The following is a 21,947-nucleotide window of genomic DNA, read 5'->3' on the forward strand; positions in this document are numbered from 1 at the left end:
AACACTAAAAAAACAAAACAGGAGTTTCAGGGACTGAGTGAAGAAAATGAAATCTACACAAACACTTGAACACACTCACACACACACTCAGTGGTGTCACACACACTCACCTGGACACTGACGTACCTGCACTCCTCCTTCTTCTGTCCCCCTCCCCCTTTCCTCTCTCTTTCTCTTTCTCTCTCTTGGTCTCCTTTTTCTTCTTCTCGTAGTGTCTGTTTCTCAGTTTCAAACTCTCTTTTCCTCCCTGATGTGATTCTGATTATTTGTCTTTCATGCTTGAAGTCTCAATTCTGTCTTACAGAAAAGAAAAGAAAAGAAAAGAAAAAAAAACTAAAACCCTGAGTCCCTTTGTTCCTTCGGTTCTTCCTGAATGTCCATAGAATAGCTGTGTTGAAAAAGAAGAAAGAGAATTTAAAACATAAACAGAACATAACAGAACGCTTGTCATTGAAAATAATGTGAAAATATGTGAAATAAAAAAGATGGTAATTTACAATTTCAATCACAGCTGAAGGTGTCTGTCTTTTTTTTGTGCATGAGTCAGAAACTTTTTTCCCACAATTCAGGGACACTTGAGAGTGATGATACCTGCTTTGTTGTGACATCACAAAGTGACAGGAAGTCCTGACGGCTGGTTTTAAGGCTCAGTTTCTGAATACAGGCTGTGTGCATTTCTCTGTGGACTGAGGCTTTGATACTTTCACAGTATTAATATAGAACCTAGAGCTGCTTTATAATCACACTACACATGGACATCTACCTTTATACTGTATGGAGCTTTAACACAAACATCTACCTTTATACTGTATGGAGCTTTAACACAAACATCTACCTTTATACTGCATGGAGCTTTAACACAAACATCTACCTTTATACTGTATGGAGCTTTAACACAAACATCTACCTTTATACTGTATGGAGCTTTAACACAAACATCTACCTTTATACTGTATGGAGCTTTAATACAAACATCTACCTTTATACTGTATGGAGCTTTAACACAAACATCTACCTTTATACTGTATGGAGCTTTAACACAAACATATACCTTTATACTGTATGGAGCTTTAACACAAACGTCTACCTTTATACTGTATGGAGCTTTAATACAAACATCTACCTTTATACTGTATGGAGCTTTAACACAAACCTCTACCTTTTTACTGTATGGAGCTTTAACACAAACATCTACCTTTATACTGTATGGAGCTTTAACACAAACCTCTACCTTTTTACTGTATGGAGCTTTAACACAAACATCTACCTTTATACCATATGGAGCTTTAAACCAAAGACATGAATCATAGCTAAAAAAAATGTTATATATGTTTGTCCACTTTGTTTAATCTATACCATCATTTTATATTATGATAATAATTTGCAATCAATTTCCATGATATTCTCTTATTCTGGAAATTTAGTTAAACAGATCAGAGATGAGATACTTCAAAGTCAGAGAAAATCTGAGTTCAGTCATGTTCTAGATAGAAAAAAGTTTCCGAATCACACCGAGTCAATGAAAGACAAAATGAAATTGTAGTTTTTCCACATTATTTTTTATTATTCTTCCATCTCTCACACTCCTGATCTCCTCATTAATTAATCTGTGTTACACATACAGCAGCAGTGTTAAGTTAAGTGTTAAACACATAAACATTTAGTGCCTGTTGTGATGACTTCACAATAAAAGTCTCTGACTCTTCAAAACAAACTCAGTTCCAGCAGAAAGATAGACTCTATATACACATTACATCATATATTTATATATCTTTATATAGAAGTACATTCTGTCCAGATCCTGAAGTAACAGTTAGTGCAGTTAGGTGAGACACACTCCATGTTAGCAAACACAGGAAACAATATGGGCCGACTGATCCTCTGCTGGAGACGATGACTGGCATCTTACCCCAAAACTAACAGCAGGAAACATCCCATTAAAAAACATGAAAAACAACACTGACGATAAAGTTTTAATGTATCTGAAGTGTCAGATGCAGCTTTGATGGCAAAGGGGAATGAAAAAGTAATAAATTCCAACAAATTACAGAAAAAAAAGGTGCTGAAGAAGTTTCCTTCACTCTGTGGATCAGTCGGCCCGGGCCGCAGACACACAGTGACACATGATGAGCTAAAGGGCAAAGTGTTGTCGATTTAACGTTGCGTTTCCGTCACGCACGTGCGTTAATGATGTCGACAAACTCCGGTTTCAGAGAAGCTCCGCCCACCAGGAACCCGTCCACGTCGGCCTGAGACGCCAGTTCCTTGCAGTTGGCTCCCGTCACCGAACCTGGAGGACGGAGAGGAAAAGGTCGGTCACAAGGGGAATAAAGATTAAATCAAACAAATCAAGTTAAACTTTTCTACTTACTAAGAAATGTGTAAAGTTTCTACTCATAATCAATTTACTGACACCTTTTTTGTGTGAATAAATCTACATTATTACTTGTTGCATACTTATTAAAGTGACCAGGAGTTCATATGTCCATTGAGAATACATGGAGCGCTTTCTGCCCTGGGTTATGACTGCCAGGCTTCATACGACCGTGTTAACCATGTGATTGGAAGATCGACAGAGTTTGATAAAGAACCCGTGAATTTATCATTAAAAACACAACAACCTCCACCCTGAAAACTTACAAAACAACACTTAGTGACAAACTTTGGCACCCAACACACATGTAGGAAAATCAATCACTGACCTCCGTAGATGATGCGCACAGAGTCGGCCACGTCGTCCGACACGTTGGCTCTAAGCCACGCCCTCAGCTTCTCATGGACGTCCTGAGCCTGGACACACACAAACACACATTACACTGACTTGCATTCATTTCATTCACTTGCATTGACTTGCATTCACCACACTATGAGATAATAATGAGAGGAAGTTGTTTTGGAGGGAAATTCATGCAAAACCGCTGATGCGTGTTCCCGTTGGAAGCAGTTTTTCGGCAAGCAGTCTCTGCATTCACCACTAAAACTCTGTCTCGTGATGTTCTGTTATTATCTCATAGCGTGGTTAATGTGCAGGTCACAACTTGTCCACCAGAGCGTTTTGGAGTTGTTGGATTGTGTATTTGATGAGTTTCATGAGGGAAACCAAGAAATCCCATGAGCCTCCGTAGCGTAGCTCTGAGCAGCTCGCGGCTCTGCTCCGCCGTTCTAAAAATAGCTTGCACCGACAAATAAAGGTAACAAACCTACTGCTATGACTATAGGGATTATGGCCAAAATGTTGAACTATCCCTTTAATTGTAACCCTCAACCTGAACCCAAGTAAGTCCTCACCACATAATAATTTACACAATGTGGACTTTACTTTGTCAAACACGTCATATGCTGGAGACACTTCCCTTGTTTTGTGCGACTAATTCTGCAGCGTGTTTGTTTATTTATGTGTGTTGTGTTTTTTTTATTTTTTTTTATTTTGCAGAGCATGTGTTGTCAGATTGACGAAGATGTTTTCTGAATTTGCAGCGTATGTGTTGCAGGAGAAAAATCAGCTCAATGTGCAGCCGGTGGTGCTCGGCCTGTTTCACTGACTAGACACCAAGAGTGTGTGTGTGTGTGTGTGTGTGTGTTTGATTCAAACTCAAACTGTGACTCATCACTTTTGATACTTTGATATTTTGGTCATGGTTTGACGTCCATGAAGGCGTCGGTGTTACCTGCTCAGGCGTGGCCGTCTTTCCTGTGCCGATGGCCCACACGGGCTCGTAAGCCAGCACCACCTTCCCCCAGTCCTTCACGTTCTCTGCAGCAAAAAAAAAACAACAAACTGCTCAAACACACGGACACTGGCTGAAGGAGAATCAACACAGAGCCTCAGAGGTTCAGTCTATGTTATTATCAAGTGGAGAAACATCCTGAAGGCGGAGCAGCTCCACAAAATCCTGCACCAACAGAACAGAACAGAACAGAACGAGTCGAGCGACTGTGTTTCTTTAGTGTAGTTCCTCCTGCAGCAGCAGCAGCAGCAGCAGCAGGGACCACTGACCCATTTGCATTTTAAATCAGGGCGTAGCCTAGTTTGAGCTCAGAAGTAGGCTGCAGGAGGCCGAGGAGGTGAAGCCAGAGAGAGAGAGAGAGAGAGAGAGGAGCGTCAGTGAAAAACCCTCTGATGTCTGAGCTCAGAGGCTGTTTCACCTACAGATACATGAGGAATGAGAAGAACACTGAATATTATTGGTGTTTATATTGTGGATTGTGGATTGGATATTGTGGTTATTTTTTGTTTGATTGATTTACGCTTTAGATTTACAAAACATCACTATTTCCCAGAGTCTAAGCTCATGTCCTCACATCGTTTGTTTATTCTAAGAAACAATGAAAACCAATAATAATCAATTAATCTACATAGACGACAAAGAAAACCAGGAAATACTGTAAACAGTGTGTCATTTTCTGATTGATTGACTATGTTATTGCTCCAGTTTTCCTCCAGATAAGCAAGACAATAATGCAATGATCTGGAAAAACTACAAATACTGCCAATAAAATATGAACCATTTGTGTCATATTGTGTTATAATTGCTGTGTGAAATGTTGAGTAATGGCCCCTTAGTGTCAGTCGGTAGGTTTACATACACAGCTTAATCGAGCTATGCTCAAAATTCGATTTTGGCGTCTAATCGGACTTCTGTCCTTTACATGCAACTGAGAAAATCAAATAACTGGTGTTCGCCTCCTCAGGCGGCGATATGCGTCGTTAGTACGGTACGGTACGGAGTAAAAACCGAATATAAACAACTTAAGCTTAATAAATTAAACTGCCATCCCCAGTCTGGGCCGGGTTCGGGCTGAGAATAGGATACAAATGACGGTCCACGGGCTTCCTTTCTCTCTCTCTCTCTCTCTTTTTTTTTAAATTTAATAAATCACATCCTCCCGCTGGTCGCACTGTGTGAAATGCAATGAATCTGCGCTGATGCCGTTTTTTTTTTCTTTACTTGGCCGGGTTCGGGCGGCTTCTCTGCTCCACTTTCTGCCGTCTCTTCTGTTGTGGAGCATGCGCGCATGCATTGTCCAGTTAAACTCCAATTAAGGCAAATACATGCTGAAGAAAAACGAATTCCAATCGCATTGTCTGGGTGTCTTAATCAGAGTTGGAGAACTCCGATATTAGTCGGTCTAACCGTTTACATGCACTCAATTGTCCAGTTATAGTCGGATTAAGGCAATAATTTGGTTTTCTCAAGTGTCAGTACTGACTGTGACCTTCCAATCAGTTCATCCTGGAGTGCAGGTGGACAACTGACCGTCAACTTTGACATCTGACACCAAAATCTAAGAGGCTCATCCTTAAATCCTACTGAAGGTTTGTGCAACAATTAAAGAAATTCTGTCAGGGTGTTACCGAAATATTGAGTCAACAGAAACAGGACTGATAACCTGAAAACAACATGGCTCCGGCTCTGAGGTTTAAAAAACTGTCACAAAAACTTTATTCACAGTGAGTGAGTGAAAAAGAACAAAGAAAGACAGAAAATATAATGAAATTAATGAAAAAAAGACTAAAAAAAAGTTGTTGTTTACCTGAAATGACCTGCGTCTGAGTGTAGACGACGTCTTCTGTGGTGCCGGCCTCCCGCTCCTCCAGCTTCTCCCCGATGCAGGCGATCACTCCCAGGCCGCTCTCCAGGGCGTGCGCCACCTGAGACGAACCGACAGCAGAGAGGTTTCACCTGCAGCTGCAACAACCTGCTCCACCAGCAACAGGCTACGACTCACAGGCTTTACACTAACTCACCTTCTGACCAATCAGCTCGTCGCTCTCCCCGAACACATGGCGGCGCTCCGAGTGTCCCAGGACGACCCAGTCGGCTCCACAGTCCTTAACCATGGCCGGGCTGCAGGGAGGAGGCAACAAGTGACTTTACAGATCCGAATGTATAAAAAATCTGTATCTAACCCACTTTAACTAGTGATTAATCAGTTTATTTGGTGATTATTCTTCAAATAAATTAATAAATTGTGTGTTGCAGGTGCAAAACATGTTCTCTACTTATTTCAGAGACTGTAATCTGAAGCCTTTCGATGTTTTTACTCAATAAATTTTAAAGAACTTAAAGAAAACTGATCAATTATCATATTATTGTTGATTCATGTGCAGTATGAATGAATGAATGAATGAATGAATTTTTTTTTTGTGTCATGCCACCACAGTGGCCCATCCCATATGAGATTACAAGACACATTTAATGACAAATACAAAAAAAAGACTGGACAGTCCTTCCTGTTGGTGTTACCTGCCACACAGGTGTGACATAAATAAACAATTTCAGATACTTTCAGTACTCAACTATATATCGCTCTTCGTCTCATTGCCCAAGCCTTTTCAAGAAATAAAGAAAATGCAAATATATGCAAATGAAAAAGATGCTTTAGCTTCTCAGCATGGTCTAACCACACAAATTCGTTATTTGGATCTACCTTACTAAACAATTTTTGTCTTATAGAGTCATAAAAAGGACAGTAGAACACAAAATGAATTTCATTCTCCACCTCTTGGATGTCAAGAATACCAGCTCTCAATTGAGCACACAGGAATCTTTTCTTTATACAAAACATAGTTTTCTGGGCCAAATACCTGTTTTATTTCACAGTAAGTACGCAGTTTTGGTTTACCCCAAATATCTAATGCCCATCTATCTTTACTTTGTTGAAAAATAATTTATTTTAATACGTTAATCTCCACTTTCTCTTTGTTATAATAATGATCTTCATATGCAGCTCTCAGCAAGATGTCATATATTTCCCTATCCCATGCCCATGCAGTAAATCCTCATTTATCCAAATATTCTGATATTTTAGCTTTGATATAAAGCTGCTGACACTGTAATGAGCAAACAGAAGAACTGTACAAAGTGATGATAGAGGATCATCTGCATGTAACTCTACTCCAGTTAATAAAAGTGAATTAGTTAATACATTAATAATGTGTGTGAGTGAGTCTGGTCAGATACCTGATCTCCCCTGTGAACGCTCCCTTGGACACTTTGTAACAGTTCTGGGCGGCGACGCCGATCTTTGGATCCAGGTTGGACCGAGCGAAGTCCAGGTAGATGGAGGGAGCAGCACACACCACCTCTGGAGAGAAAATCAATAAAAAAAGAGTATTATCGAGTCATGAAAACATTGTTATATCATTTTCAAGGACTGTCCTCCTTTTTCTTTTCCTTTTCTCCTTTTTGTTTCGTCATAAACAACTCGAGAGGTTGAAAAATACTGAAAAACCAATAAGTGTAATTCCTCTAGTGTTGTCTCCAACAGTGAGTCAACTCCCATAGACAATAATGTTAAATTATCTAACTTTACAGCAGAAATGAACGTCTTTACGACCTGGTAAAGAAACATTTTTGTGATTTTATTGTGATTTTAAAGCTGATAGACTTCTTTTGCGATGGATGTGACACATTTAACCTTTTTCAAACAAATTTCTCTTGTGATTTAAAAATTGCACTCCGCCACATGGAAACCTCGATAAGAGTTAATGTTAATGTATATATAACACTGTATAGGTTTAGTTCGGTTCTGCAGCTGTGAGGAAATGTGTTAGTCTTGTTGTCTTAGTTGTTTTTGTTCCCACCTTTCTGCAGCAGTGGACCTCAGGTGTGAGGTGTAGGAGAAGGCTCTTATTGTGAAGGATTGAGATAGACAGTCTGTCTCATTTACAGCCTCATAATATCAAATGGACAAATAATATATTTTTTTGTTTGTTTATAGTTTTAAATCAACCAGACTCTTATTTTGTGCTAGGTGCTACAAACCTATTATGTAGAGCGTCTTATTTTGAAATGTCCCCACAACAAATAGGCTAGTATGAATTTTAAAAAAGTATGTATTGTATTAAAAATACATTATTTAACATTTTAAACGAGAGAGAGGACGTTTAAAGAAGCAAAACAAATGAATAATAAAGTGAGATTGGAGTTATCAGACGTTTATGTCAGAGGCCTTTATGCAATTCATCCTGGTGGTCACATGACTCCCAATGTCACGGTGTCATCTGAGCAGTAAACACCTCCCTCCTCCTCCTCTATTTATCTATCTATTTATTTATCTATTTAGGATCTGAATCCCAACATATCGATCACCTGTATTCATCATCAATGCACCAGTTAGTTATTAACCCCCTCCCTCCCTGCCTGCCCTGCAGCACCGGCTCTTTCTGCGCCGCCCGCTCACCGGTCTGGTCGTGCAGGCTGGCGGTGTTGAGGGTGGTGATCAGCTCCCCCAGACTCTCCTTGGTCCCGTTCATCTTCCAGTTTCCTCCCACGAAGAAGCTCCTGGACGCCATGGTGGCCCGGCTGAAGGAGAGGCGGCTGAAGAGGCTGAAGAGGCGGAGGAAGAGGCGGAGGTCCGGACGGAGAAGAGGAGGCGGAGGAGGATCAGCTGCTGCAGGATGAGGAGTCCGGTGTCGTGTGTATGTCAGGTGCTGTCGGAAATTTCAACATCAGACACAGTGAAAGCATCTCTCTTCTTCTGGTCTGGGTTTATAACGAGTCAATCGGCTCGAATGATCATCAGCGCCCCCTGCAGATAGCATTATGACCTTTTTTTTCTTTCTTTCTTTCTTTCTTTCTTTCTTTCTTTCTTTCTTTCTTAAACTTTCTTTATTAAACATGTAAACATGAAGAACAAATACAATGACATACTCATTTCTGTCCATATGTGCAAATCAAATCACAGTGAAAGAAAAATCACACCTCCTGCATTACATAGGAAATCAAAATATTTTCTATAAAGGCTGAGTACCAGAGCCTATAGAGAGTATACAAATTAATACATGAAATAAATAAAAGAAGTAGCCTAATCAAAAGGAAAAAATAAAAAAATACAAATAAAAGATACAAGGGGTTCATCACAATTGAAGAATTTCCATAAGTGTTTCTTAGCTTGGGCATTATCTATTTTTTTCAGACATCTTTGAAACAGAGAGAGCTCATTTTTAAGAGCCGACCAGCATGATGACCTTTCTAACCCCTCTTTCTAACAGTGACTCCTGCTGGAAATAATTAAAATCACTCAGAAACTGTATTTGTCCAGTTTTCGGTCCTTACTGTAGGCTACATAGGTCTAATTTGCAGTTTTGCATCTCCTCTCCATGTGTCTCAAAGACATAGAAATTGTTGGAAACAATAGTTTGAAATAATAATTTACATCATCTTCCTACCCTTCCTACTCGTTTTAGCCTATAATAATATTATAATAATAAATATTTTGCAGCACTTTTGCACATGATGAGTTTTAAAATACAATAAGTGAGTGGCAAATTCAATTCAATTCAGTTTTATTTGTAGAGCACCAAATCCTTCTACACATTATCTCAAGGCACTAGTGTATTACAGAAGAAAACACTTTATGACAGATGCACTTTCATGAATCTGTTGATTTAATGCATTTTAATATTGTACTACTCCTTGCTCCTTCTGACTGAAGCTACTACTGTGTGATATATCATATGTGTATCATGTTGTGATTTGTTTTGTCCTTGTCTAATGTTGTTTTAGTGTGAACCACAGGACTGCGAATGTAAATAGCCTATAGAGCTAAATCTGGCATATTTACATTTTGTATGTTCATGTCCCGTTACAAATAAACAAATCAATGAAATGAAAATGAAAAATATATATAGTTGCTATTTTGAACTTGACTACTCTACAATAATAATAACATCAATTATTTTTTTCCTTTTAAGGTACTTTAGGACAGGGGTTCTCAACTAGTCTCACTCTGGGACCCACATTTTCCCATGGTCATTAAGTCGCGACCCACTTTTATAGAATTCAAACCAAGATTTTTTTTTAAAGCCTTTAAAAACTCATTTTGCTCTTTATTGAGCAAAGTGCATTTCAGAGCACATGAATGAAACTGAGGAGGACCATGACAACTGCATGCACGGAAGTGAATAAAATAATATCAAACTGCACAAAATGGAGACCAACAAAACAATATATTTGACTTCTAATGCATCTCTGCATTCAGAGCATGTTCACAAAAGTGAATAAATATCAAATTGCACAAAATAAAGACCCACAAAACAAAACAAGATTCACTGCATTCAGGCCACATTAATAAGAAACTGATATCTTTGCATTCAGAGCAAATAATAAGAAACTGAGGACCATTACAACTGCATGTGTTCACATGACGCGTGCCTTTCAATATAAGTTATTTTTCAAAATAAAAGACATGTCCAACATCAGATGTGCATTAAATATTATTTACTTTTTTGACCAGCTGTCCGCGACCCATCCAGAACAGGTCCGCGACCCACTTTTGGGTCCCGACCCACCAGTTGAGAACCACTGCTTTAGGACACAGTAAAATAGTGAGATTTATAATGTGCTTATAGCTGAGCTCTTATTCTTCTTTGCTCCTGCTTTTAACTGTGTTTTTTGTTTTTATGCTGTTTTATGCTGTTCTTTAAAAAAAAAGTTTTGTCTTCATGTAAAGCACATTGAGTTGCCTTGGTATGAAATGCGCTATATAAATAAAAATGCCTTGCTTTATAATAACAGTCTGCACAGGTTAGTTTTGTCCCTATGAAAGTGAAATAAAACAGCTTTTTAATGACACGCACCTTTGTTTATGGACAATAACAACACATAAAACCAAAGAAATGTGATATTTTCCTTGCAACAAAAACCTAAAACACTTTAAAATCCTGTGTTTAGTGTTTAAAAAATTGCACCTACACTTGATGGTTTATGGTAAATGGTCTATAATAGACTTTAATGTTCTCGTGCAGACATGTGGAGGGAGTCAGTGCGTGCGGGTTGATGAGCAGCACAGTGACATGAACCTTCGTGGGCTGATTGAAGACCAGACAAGCTGCTGCTGCGTTCAGGACCGTCTGTGATCGTATCATCGAGTGGGAGGGTTTCGATAAAACCAGAATTAACCTGTTATAACATCCACCTACTGCCAGTTTCCCATTAACCCTCGTGGTGCTGTAGCCGATTTATTTCTCTCAGTGCTAAAGTTCCTGCTTTGCTTCTGTGTGTCTGTTGTGAGTCCATGTTTTGCACCATATTGCAACTGATTTCAGAGAGAAGATGAACCACAAACATCAGATGTGTGTGTGTGTGTGTGTGTGTGTGTGTGTGTGTGTGTGTGTGTGTGTGTGTGTGTGTGTGCATGTGTGTGTGTTTGCTCTACATGTTGTCGTGACTCATGCAGGCTGCTAGATGTTTGTCGACCTCCCTCCAGACTGTTTTGTCCTCTAGAGATGCCACTAATATCTGCTTTTATTCCATGCATGTCCTTGTTCCTGCAGCAGGTTGCACGCTCAAAAACAAATAACACAAACGCACACAGAGACTCTGACGTGGTGTTAATGCATAATTCTATGTTTATTATAAAGATTTTCAACAAACATGTTGTCTTTTTACAGAGGAAACTGCACAAGTGTAAAAGTCCTACAAAATGCAGCTGAACCCAGGGGGAGTAAAATAAAAGTTTACAGGTCTTTACAGAGTGTTTCGCCCTCCATCTTTTAAACCCTCACTCATCATCGGATTTGTTTTTAAATGTTTTTTTTTTACGCTGAGACGGAAAACGGCGGCGGCCATCTTGGATCTTGGAAGTCTGCTGGTTGTTCGCAAAAGGGACCCAAGATGGCCGCCCTCCTGTACCGTACACACATATATTTATATACTCTGGGTATGTGCAGCCCGGGGGGAAAAAAGAAAGGAAAACCAAAAAAAAAAGAAAGAAAAAAAAAAAGAAATGACACTGTACATCGACTAGCGAGATAATCTATAAAATACAAATAAATGTACATTTACAGTAGTTGATCTAAATAAGTCCAGGGCTCTTTTACAGGTCAAAGACAATAAAAATAAATCTGTAATGCTATCGTCTTATTTTCATTATTCATGTGCTCTTTATTTTTCGTTATTGTCAAAAATCTATTTGTGTTTAATTGACATTTCTCAATAAGAGCTTATTTTCTGCTCAGTAATCATTTTGAATTAGGAGCTATTTTTTTTTAACACTTTTTATTTATTTATTTTTTTCCCAGTGTTTAATTCATCCTCTGGTCATAATAAAACTCTTGATGTACACACAGCACGATGCATCGCTCACTTGATCACCTGATGCCATTTATACAACGTGACTCACTCGCAGCCGCTCAGATTTTTTTGCATACGTGAACGAGGAAGAGGGAGAGAGGAGGAGAGGAAGAGAAGGAACCTCATTTCCCTCCCCTGTCTTCACCCTTTTACTCCCCTCTTTTCCTCCAGTTCCTCTCCTCCTCCTCTCTACCTCCTCCTCTCCTCCTCTCCTCCTCCTCCTGGTGTTCTCCTCCGCTGGGACGCCTCAGTTCCAGAGTTTGAGGAAGCTGTCCCAGGAGCCTGTGCAGACGCCCATGCCGTCATCGGGGACGCCGGTGCAGCTCACCCTGTTGTCATGGCCAGACAGCACACCTGGATGAGGAGGAGAGGAAATGAGAGGAAAGACAGAATGTGGAGCATGGAAAAGGGAAGAATGACAATACAGGGAAACAACACAAAAAAAGAAAGAAAAGAAAAGGTTAAAATAGGAAAGAGAAGTAGAAAGGAAAGGAAAGAGAAGTGACGTGTTCACTGTATTTATACTGTATAGAAATAACTGAACTGTGTTGTTGGTTCTTTAAAAATGACAGATTTAGATAAAGTTTTTCTTCCTCTCTAACCTCTTGTGTCTGCATCATGAAGCTCGAGCTGCGAAGATTTGATTAAATTCCCTCAGTATTACAAAAAAAGGGCCTGAACTTGTTAATCTACGGAGGCCCAGAGGGCTCAACACACTGCTTAGTGCTTATAACTTACAAATACAGGGGCCTGGGTTGATGCACTAGGTTCAATGCCCGAGGTCACTGTTGGACATTTAATGTCCTAACCTGGTTGTGCATCACTTTTTAATGTCCACTGGAAACACTTCTGTTGTGTTGTCAAACTGATGAAGACGTTTTATGAATATCTAAGAGCCAATGATATCCTATTTTGATGAATAAATATACTTTTAACAGTAATTACTGATGGAGACATGGGCCGCGTTCAGACTGCAGGCATATCTGATTCAAATCTGATTCTTTCTCATATCCGATTTTTAGGGCTGACTGTCCACACTGTTTTTAGCAAGTGTCCAAATCGCATTTGGCTCTGTTCAGACTGGGCCACATTATTGACCCATCTGACAGGTTGCTGTAGCAACGACGTCGGAGCGGAAGCTCCGCCGTATGTGACAGGCGATGCCTCGCGGACGCGGCGGCTGCAGCACTACCCCGCTAGTTTCAACCTCAGCCCGCCTGGTGTGTCTGTGTGTGTGTATGTACGTGTACCAGAGACTGGTGTGTGTGTGTGCGTGTGTGTGTGCGTGTGCGTGTGCGTGTGCGTGTGTGTGTGTGTGTGTGCGTGTGCGTGTGCAGCCACAGAGACGGGAAACTCCAGCACCCCAGAGCTGGGAACGCCCCGTCGCCGTCACTCCTGTCGCCGACAACACGGTAGTTTGCATAAAATAAAAGTAATAAGAAGGAAATTGATGTTTAACTGGAGCTCACAGGACCATACGGGACCTGTAACACCGTGACAGCGCCGCGGAGAGTGACGTCACGGACAGTCAAAACCGATCTGAGTGTTTGGAGCTGTTCAGACTGAGACGCATCTGTCCAAATGCGATCTGAAACTACCTCCTGGAGGTGGTTTGGATCCGTTTTGCAAAAATCGGATTTCATGTGATTTGGGACTGTTCAGACTTAAAAAGAGCCATCCAGTTCCAATCTGGATGGGCTAAAAATCGGATTTTGGCTGGCAGTCTGAACGCGGCCTTAGATTCCTTAGTAAATTCAGTTTATGTGTGTGTAAAATCATGTTTTTTGCTGAGATTTTACATCTTTTTCATTATTGTTATAAAGTGCACAGTATAATTTTCAACAGTTGATTATGCTGAACAGCTGCTTGATTTCAGGAGACGGCAAAATGTTATTGGACCATTGGACTTGTGTTCATTTTTCTGCTGAAACTGTGTATAAAATCTACACAGGAGTGTGAGTGCATCACGTTTTCACGACAGGTTTGAGACAAGATCAGGTTTCCAGACTAAGCGGCACCAAGGACCTGGAGAACGGCCACATTTTTATGTTTGGTGTTAGGTTTTGGATGTTTTGGATGTTTTGTTTGTATGTGTATGTATTAAGTATGTGTATGTGTTCTTTGTTTTCTATGTATCAAGTATGTGTCGTTTGCAGTTGGTTTGTATTGTCACTTAGGAAAATAAAAAAAGACCCCTGGAAGAATAGCTGCTGCCTTGAAAAAGCTAACGAGGATTTTAATAAACCAAACCAAACCAAACCAGTCCCTGTTTGTGTCTTTTTTTCCCTTTTCTTTTAAAAATGTGAGTAAAATGAGCGTTTCTCTCCTGAACCACTCACCGACTTTCTCTCCCTTCAGCGAGTCCCAGATGTGGCAGTTGAAGTCGTCGTAGCCGGCAAAGATAAGGCGGCCTGAGTTGGAGAGAGCCACAGACGTGACGCCGGCGTTCAGGCTGCTGTCCTGGTAGTTGATCACCTCCTGGTCGGAGCGCAGGTCGTACATCTTGCAGCAGCAGTCGTCGGAGCCTGTGACGACGGTGTTTCCACTGTGGAAGAACTGAGGGCAGAGGAGGGAAAAGACGAAGGACGGGTGTTATTAATAAGGGAACAGAAAAGTTGCATTTTTCACTTTTTGAGGCTCCAGAATCGAACAAAAGTGTGTGTGTGTGTGTGATGCTCACAGCGATGGCGTTGATGTCGCTTGTGTGGCCGCTGAAGGTCTGCTTGCAGGTCCCGTCCCTCACGTCCCACAGCTTGGCCAGGGAGTCGCAGGCTCCAGAGATGAAGGTGTTCATGTCGGCGGACAAGGCCAGCGACATGCAGTCTCCAATGTGGTTGGTGAAGACGACCTTCTGCTTTCCAGTCTCCAGATCCCACAGGCAGCTGGGAGGAAGAGGAGGAGGAGGAGGAGGAAGAGGTTTAGAGGACTGATGTTACACAAAGTTACAATTTGGTTTAAAGGGATACGCCAACATTTTTTTTTCGTGTCTTGCCTCACTCCCGAGTCCATGACCAGCAGACAGACACCATCCTTTCGACTGTGCGTGCAGTAACAAGGGAGATAGAGCCGTATCGCCCGTAATTAGCTTAGCTCAAACGCTGGAAGTGTATAGGAAGGGTTAGCCTGCCTCCTGCCCGAGCCGAAATCAGCAGTCAGAAGCTGATTTCATTTTAGCTCTAAACTCTGTAAATATATCACTTTATCGACATTTCAAACATTTTTAGGCGAGAAAGTAGCCGTTTAGATCAGCAGTGTGTCGTTACTTTGTCTAAATACTAAATAATAGCTGTTTACAATTTTGTTCGGACGAATTCGGCGCTACTCAAGCTAGCCGTTGTGACCAACTTTATAAACACCCGTTGCCCTTTACACAGATCATGATGATAGAATTTGTGCTTTTACTTTGAAATAGGAAGCTAACCTACCCTCGATGTCGCTAGCTTGAACCAAAATAAACCGTCTTTGCTTGAACCCTCCGTTTTGACCGATCTCGTCCCGTTACCGGCATTTGACCGCTCAAGATGCCTTACCGGAGAGTTTTGTCAGCTCTGAGACGAAGATCGGCCCGTTTAGAGTTGTTGAAGAGTTTCTGACGACTTTAGGTGGAGGCAGGCTAACACTACCGATACACTTCCAGCGTTTGAGCTCAGCTAATTACGGGTGATACGGCTCTATCGCCCTTGTTATTGCATGCACAGTCGAAAGGATGGTGTTTATCTGCTTGTCATGGACTCGGGAGTGAGCCAAGACACGAAAAAAAAAAATGTTGGTGTATCCCTTTAAATGTCCTTTACAAGACTAAGTCATTTCAGCGAATATAAACAGTATGTGAAGATTGGATTAATAAACGTTGCCCTGATTTAACCAGAGAGTTGAAATATGATCTGTGGTCTCTGAACTCACCAGGTGGTGTCACCAGAGGCCGTTATGATCTCATTGTCGCTGAGGAAACGGCAGCAGGCCAGGTAACCTGTGGAGGCAGAGGGAGAGTCAGCATCTTCATCATCACTCTGATGTCATCGCTTTCAATCGCCGCCGCCACGGTCACCATCGTCGCGGTCGTCGTCATCCACCTCACCTGTGTGTGCGTCCAGCTCCCTGAGGGTCTTGGGGCTGGCGGCCTTGATGTTGTAGACTGTGCAGATGTTGTCCAGACCGCCGCTGGCCACCAGGTTACCAGAGGGGGCGAAGGCGACGCTCATCACCCAGGCCGACTTTAGTGGGACGGCGACCAGCTGTGGAACAGAGAGAGATCGAGTTGATCTACGTACAAAACCTCCTGGTACATGTCGTAAAATAAAACTGACACAAAGTGACAGAAACCAGAGTTTACAGGTTGTTATCTCATAGCGTGGTGAATGTGCAGGTCACAACTTGTCCACCAGAGCGTTGTGGAGTTGTTGGATTGTGTATTTGATGAGTTTGATGATGGGAAACCAAGAAATCCTATTAGCCTCCGTAGCGTAGCTCTGAGCAGCTCGCGGCTCTGCTCCGTCGTTCTAAAAACATCTTGCACCGACAATTAAAGGTAACAAACCTACTGATATGACTGTAAGGATTATGGCAATGGGCCAATTTGCCAAAATATTGAACTATCCCTTTAAACTATTGGCTCTTTAATAGAAGAACAGGCTCCTGCAGGTTTGACCTTCTTGGTTGCTATTGTCTTATTTGCCTTATTGTAGAATAAACACTGTAAACTCCAGTTTCTCCACCGTAGATGAGACGTTTGTGGATCAGATCTCACCTTGTTGCCTGTGAAGGCGTCCCAGACCAGCAGCTTACCATCCTGTGATGCACTGACCATTGACCTGCAACACAAACAAGATTATTAAACCATTTATCATTAAAAATCATTCATTTTAATTTAATTTTATCAAAAAATGTGCATATGAGGTTCAGAGAAGAGCTATTTTATCTTTAATATATATCACAAAAGAGCACAAACATCAGTCAACCGCTGTTTGTGCAAAATTTCACTGCAACTGCAAACTGAATTGCCCATTGGGATCAATAAAGTTTTTTTTCTCTCTCTCTCTCAGCTGTGGACCACCACCAGGAAACGGAGCTCCGCCTGCAGGGGGCGACAGTCAGACACTCACCTGGAGTCAGCTGACCAGTGCATGGAGTAGATCTTGGCCAGGTGACCCTTCAGCGTCTTCCTGAGCTTCAGCTGCACGCGGCCCACCGCGTCCACGCCCCCTGCGGACGCCGACAAGCTGCCGTCATTCACAGCCTTGCGCGCCGCCTGGTGGAGAGGGAGAGGGAGAGGGAGAGGGAGAGGGAGAGAAAGGTGAGCGAGGAGGTTTATCATCATCATCAGGGCTTAATTATCTGTTTTTTTTTGCCGTTGTTTGTGTTGTTTTTATTGTCATTTCATTATTATGAGACTGTTGTTAAAGCACGTGACCAGTCCAGTGGCAGTTGAGTTAGTTTTAGCAGCAGTTTATTTATTTATCCATTCATTTTACTCAATCAATACCAGTGAAAAACGTGTCTCTCCAGGTTTTGATTATTATTATTATTATTATTATTATTATTATTATTATTATTATTATTATTATTATTATTATTATTTTAGAAGTTTATTTCAAATATATTATTAAAAACGACAATAAGACAAAAAATTTAAACATGAGATATATAAATTCATATTTGAAAAGGAGTGAGAAGAAGTAAAAACTTGTAGACTCCCACCCCCTCTGCTTTAATAATGAATAACTACCTAAATCTGTCTAATGTTACAAAAACATGAATATACCTAATACAGAATTTATACATATACCTACACAAACACACATCCACATACTGAATATACTGAATTTGTCAAAGAAAAAAACCCTTCCCTGTGAAAATAATTCTTCCAATTTTTTGTGTTTTCTTCCTTTAACAGAATTAATTTAAGCATTTTGTGTTTTTTGTATGTGTAGTTTCTATTTTTATTGTTATTTTATTATATCATGATATATATTCTGAGCTGCACATACAGTTTGTTCCTAGTCTTCTTCTTCCTATCATTATTATCCATCGATCTTATGCTAAACACAGTGCTGTCCCTTAGAGACTTCATGTTTCGAGGTCACGGTGTTCAAATGCAGGGTTTTTTTTTTTTTTTTTTTGCTCACCTCAATCTGTGTGCGGAGGGCATCACACTCCTTTTTCAGTGCCTCCATTTCAGCTTTCTCAGATGCCATGGCGACGGTTGCTAGGGGATGTTACTGACGGAAAAAAACCGAAGCTTTCACTCTGCAAAAGAAAAAAAAAGAGGAAGAGGACAAAAAAACTTAAATATTAAATCAAATGACCAAACAATTTCATAATGAGGCCGTGGTTTGGAAACAGGACAACTTCCTCCTCCTCCTACTCCTCATGTCTGATCCCGACAACTTGAACCAGAACATTAGGCATATTCTTATTATTCTTCATTATTATATTATCATGTTTACTGAGATCCACTGCTGTGACCCTGATTCCTTGATCTGGATCGCTTGTGTTACTGTTACACCAGCAAGTCTACAGAGCAAAGATTAGACTCGTACTGTTCTGGTGGCAGGTGTAAATCCCTCCTCTAAAGCAAAGGTGTAATACTGTTAGATCTCACGTACGTGCATCCAGGTATGTGAAGGGAGGGAGAGGTGAGGAAGAGGAACAGGAAATAACAGGAGAGACAGGAAGGAAAGAGGGAAGAAGGTAGGAATTAAGGGAGGAAGTGAATAAGGGAGCTACTGAGGATTTCTGTAAAACACATGCTGTGTGATTTAAAGTCCAATTTTTGCCCATTTTGAGCTGAGATTAGTTCAACGTCATTACAGAAAAACTCATTTGTTTTCATGAACATTACATAATAACTTCTTGTTGTTGCATCAGAGTTTTCTCTCCATAATAATTCAGATTAAACTCAAGTTATTTGGTATCAGAAGTAAAAATTTCCACACTCCAGGGACCAATGAGTCTCTAACTCTTCACCATCCACCGTGGTGCTTTTATTGTGACACAGTTACCATTTCCCTTAAAGCCCTGTGTGTGTGTGTGTGTGTGTGTGTGTGTGTGTGTGTGCTGCAGGTCTGTAATTCTCTGTAATAGGATACTGACGTCGGTTTCTGCTCTTGCCAAGGAACTTTGTTCAGAGCTCATCAAGATGACTCAAATCAACACAGAGCTTCAACCAATTACTGTTCAAATGCTCTTTGCAAATGTCAGCAGATGTGATGCAACAACCCCCAGTTTGCAGGGGAAAATCTTACACACACTCAGCAACTTAGAGGGAATGAATCATTTATCAAGCAAAATCAGCAAACACTCAGCAGCTCCAGCCCACAAATCTGATGAGTTTCTGTTTTCTCTCACTGTAAAGTCAATATTCTCCGGGTTTAGATTGTTTCTTATACAAAACAATCAAATTCTACGAGTTTTTTTCCTCTACTTCTCATATGGCATCGACTAAACGCAGAAGATATTAAGTTGTAAGATCCATTGAAGGTTTGGGACGTGGCCTATACGTGCAGCTCGGGTACCTGTGTCAGGAAGCAGAGTGTGGAGGAGACAGTGGTCACGGTGAGCGGTGGGTTTGAGGTGGGCTGCTGCAACTAGGGGGGTTTAAATCCCGGCAGGAGATCTTAAGGGAAGCTTTACCGCTCAAATCTCCTGTCATCCGATTACTGACTGCTCTTTACCTCGGGATCAGAGGGAGAGAAAGGAGAGGAGAGGAGAGAGAGGGAAGGAGATGTGGAGGGTCTGTTACAGTCCAAACATCAGGCAGCTCCTCCTCTGCTGCACTTGTTTCTCTTTTGAGAGAAGCGATGATGCCTTTATGTCTCCACAGATGGATCTACTGTAAAACCCACTGATGAAATAAATGATTTCCAGAGCTGGAAACAATCAAGGACTTTTCTTTGTCCTACAAATATGCAAAAACAAAACTTTAGCAGCAGCAGCCGCAGAGAAATCAAACTTGATGGAGGGACTGTGCAGACAAAACGAGGTGGATGAGGTTTGGCCTTGTGTGTGTGAGAGATCAGGCTGCAGCTTACTGCAGCTACACCTGAGGCACCAATCCTCTTTGGCGGCTTCCCTACAATCCAAAGATCACCTTCAAAAGGGTTTAAGGAATCATCGCATCGGAGTCAACGTTAACACAGGACTCATAAGCGATTCTGTTGCCTACAAGGCGTCGAGATGCTGTTTACTGTAGTAAAAATGTAGTAAAGTCTGGTTGTGGAGCAGACTTGTTGCATGCAAGTCAAAGGTGAAGAAGGAGGAACAGCTTCTCCACTGCAAAAAGCACTGCAAATGCAAATGCAAAAGCAGCAACGTCTCGGTTTGCAGTGGATTCCCGTGAAGTTTTTCCATAAATTTCCTGTGTCAGGTAAAAAAAAAGTCCAACAACTCTTCTTTTGCTGTAGCTCCATATGATCTTCAGGAAGAGGAGGAGGAGGAGGAAGCACCTGCAAGGAGGAAACGTGCATCTATACAAAAAGGTGTAAAAAAAGAAGAGGAAACTCACCTTCGTCCACACACACACACACCGTGGTCCCTGCTCCTCTTCCTCTGCAGCTCCTGGTCCCAGACTCCTCCGGACTCTGCGTCTCCCCCTTCTTCAGCTTCTTCAGGTCACAACAGTCCCAGCGTGCACAACGACCGGCTCACTGGCTCCTCCGACGCTCTCCCCCGGCAGACTGCTATCAGCTTACTTGTGAAAAACTCTCTCTTTCTCTCTCCCTTCCTCCAACAGTGAAGAACAGATGAGGATTGGAGGGGATGAAGGAGATAAGGGATGAAGGGATAAAGCTCAAAGATGGAAATAGAGAGGGAAGGAGAGAGATCGAGAGAGGGAGAGGTAGAGAGAGAGAGGGAGCATGGCGAGAGGTGGTGGGTAAACCGATTGGTGGCAGAAAATGAGGTCATGAGGTCAGAAGACAAGAGCAGGTGAAGAAAGGAAAGAACAAGGCAGAGAGAGAAAGAGAAGGAGGGAAAGGGGAACAGGTGGAGATGAAATGTGAGAATATGGACGAGGAGGGAAAAGTTTGGGGAAGTTTACAGAGAGAGAGATTTCACCTATTGCACAAGAAGTCGGCGCCAGAGGAAGAAAACCGACTCATGATCCATGAACTTTACTGTATATGAAAGAATAAACTCTTGTTTTTTTTCTCTAACTGGGCAGATTAATGAGTTTGAGGTGCGAAAACAAATCAAAAGTGAAGAGAGTGAAGTGAAGAGACACTGAAACTGTTCACACATATTGTTTATTACTGTATTAGGGGACACGTGTGTGTGTTAGTGAAGGGACATGGCGACCCCTCGGTTTCCTGGTATGTTTGTTCATGATGAGGATGCAGGAGAGTCTGGGGCGGAGGTGGACAGGGGTGAATTGGTTTGTCAGAGCTAATGAGCTGAGCCCAGTTAATCAGGGTCTAATGGGATATCCGGGAGGGAGGGGCGAAGGGGGAGGCAATCTCGTTAGGGAATTAGAGCAGGTCAGGCTAAACGTGCGTCACACCTGACACACAGCGAAGGCAAGGAATGAAGAGTCAAACGCCGGAGTTATGCCTCAAAATGTTTACAGCTCAACAAACAGCTTCGAATTTAAAACAGACGGAGGCGATGTGACTTCCTGCAGCCTTTAAAGATAAGATCTGCCCACAGTGTTGATATGAACAGGTGGAAAAACAAGAGGTCAGATGAAGCAGAGGGAGCAGAAAGTGAGGAGGAAAGAAGGTTGTTGGGTCGAGACACGACACAAAGATGGACAGGTGATCTGGTTTTACCCCCCTTCACTGACCTGTGGCCTGTGAGCAGATTTTCCTGGTTTTCTCTCTCTAGGGGCGGAGTTTGGTACTGAGCTCCTGCCTCCTCTTCACATTCAACACT

General features: G+C 41.6%; 2 protein-coding genes across 2 annotated transcripts; both read right to left on the reverse strand.

Moving 5' to 3' along the window:
* Positions 1-2,103: 2,103 nt before the first annotated feature.
* Positions 2,104-8,339, reverse strand: tpi1a (triosephosphate isomerase 1a). Its single transcript, XM_083982735.1, has 7 exons — positions 8,188-8,339; positions 6,966-7,089; positions 5,750-5,849; positions 5,536-5,653; positions 3,669-3,754; positions 2,703-2,790; positions 2,104-2,290 (listed from the first exon to the last, which is right to left on the reverse strand). Exons 1-7 carry the CDS (start codon positions 8,297-8,299, stop codon positions 2,172-2,174), a joined length of 747 nt encoding a protein of 248 aa, XP_083838861.1. The 5' UTR covers positions 8,300-8,339; the 3' UTR covers positions 2,104-2,171.
* Positions 8,340-12,327: 3,988 nt separating this feature from the next.
* On the reverse strand, positions 12,328-18,274 carry gnb3b (guanine nucleotide binding protein (G protein), beta polypeptide 3b; the record flags this gene model as incomplete). Its single annotated transcript, XM_083982105.1, has 8 exons — positions 12,328-12,434; positions 14,420-14,636; positions 14,761-14,962; positions 15,984-16,050; positions 16,159-16,315; positions 16,828-16,891; positions 17,183-17,328; positions 18,206-18,274. The coding sequence occupies 8 exons, from the start codon at positions 18,272-18,274 to the stop codon at positions 12,328-12,330; spliced, it is 1,029 nt and encodes a 342-aa protein (XP_083838231.1).
* Between the last annotated feature and the right edge of the window lie 3,673 nt (positions 18,275-21,947).

The sequence above is a fragment of the Trachurus trachurus genome (assembly GCF_905171665.1).
Source record: "Trachurus trachurus genome assembly, chromosome: 11".
NCBI classification, from domain to species: domain Eukaryota; kingdom Metazoa; phylum Chordata; class Actinopteri; order Carangiformes; family Carangidae; genus Trachurus; species Trachurus trachurus.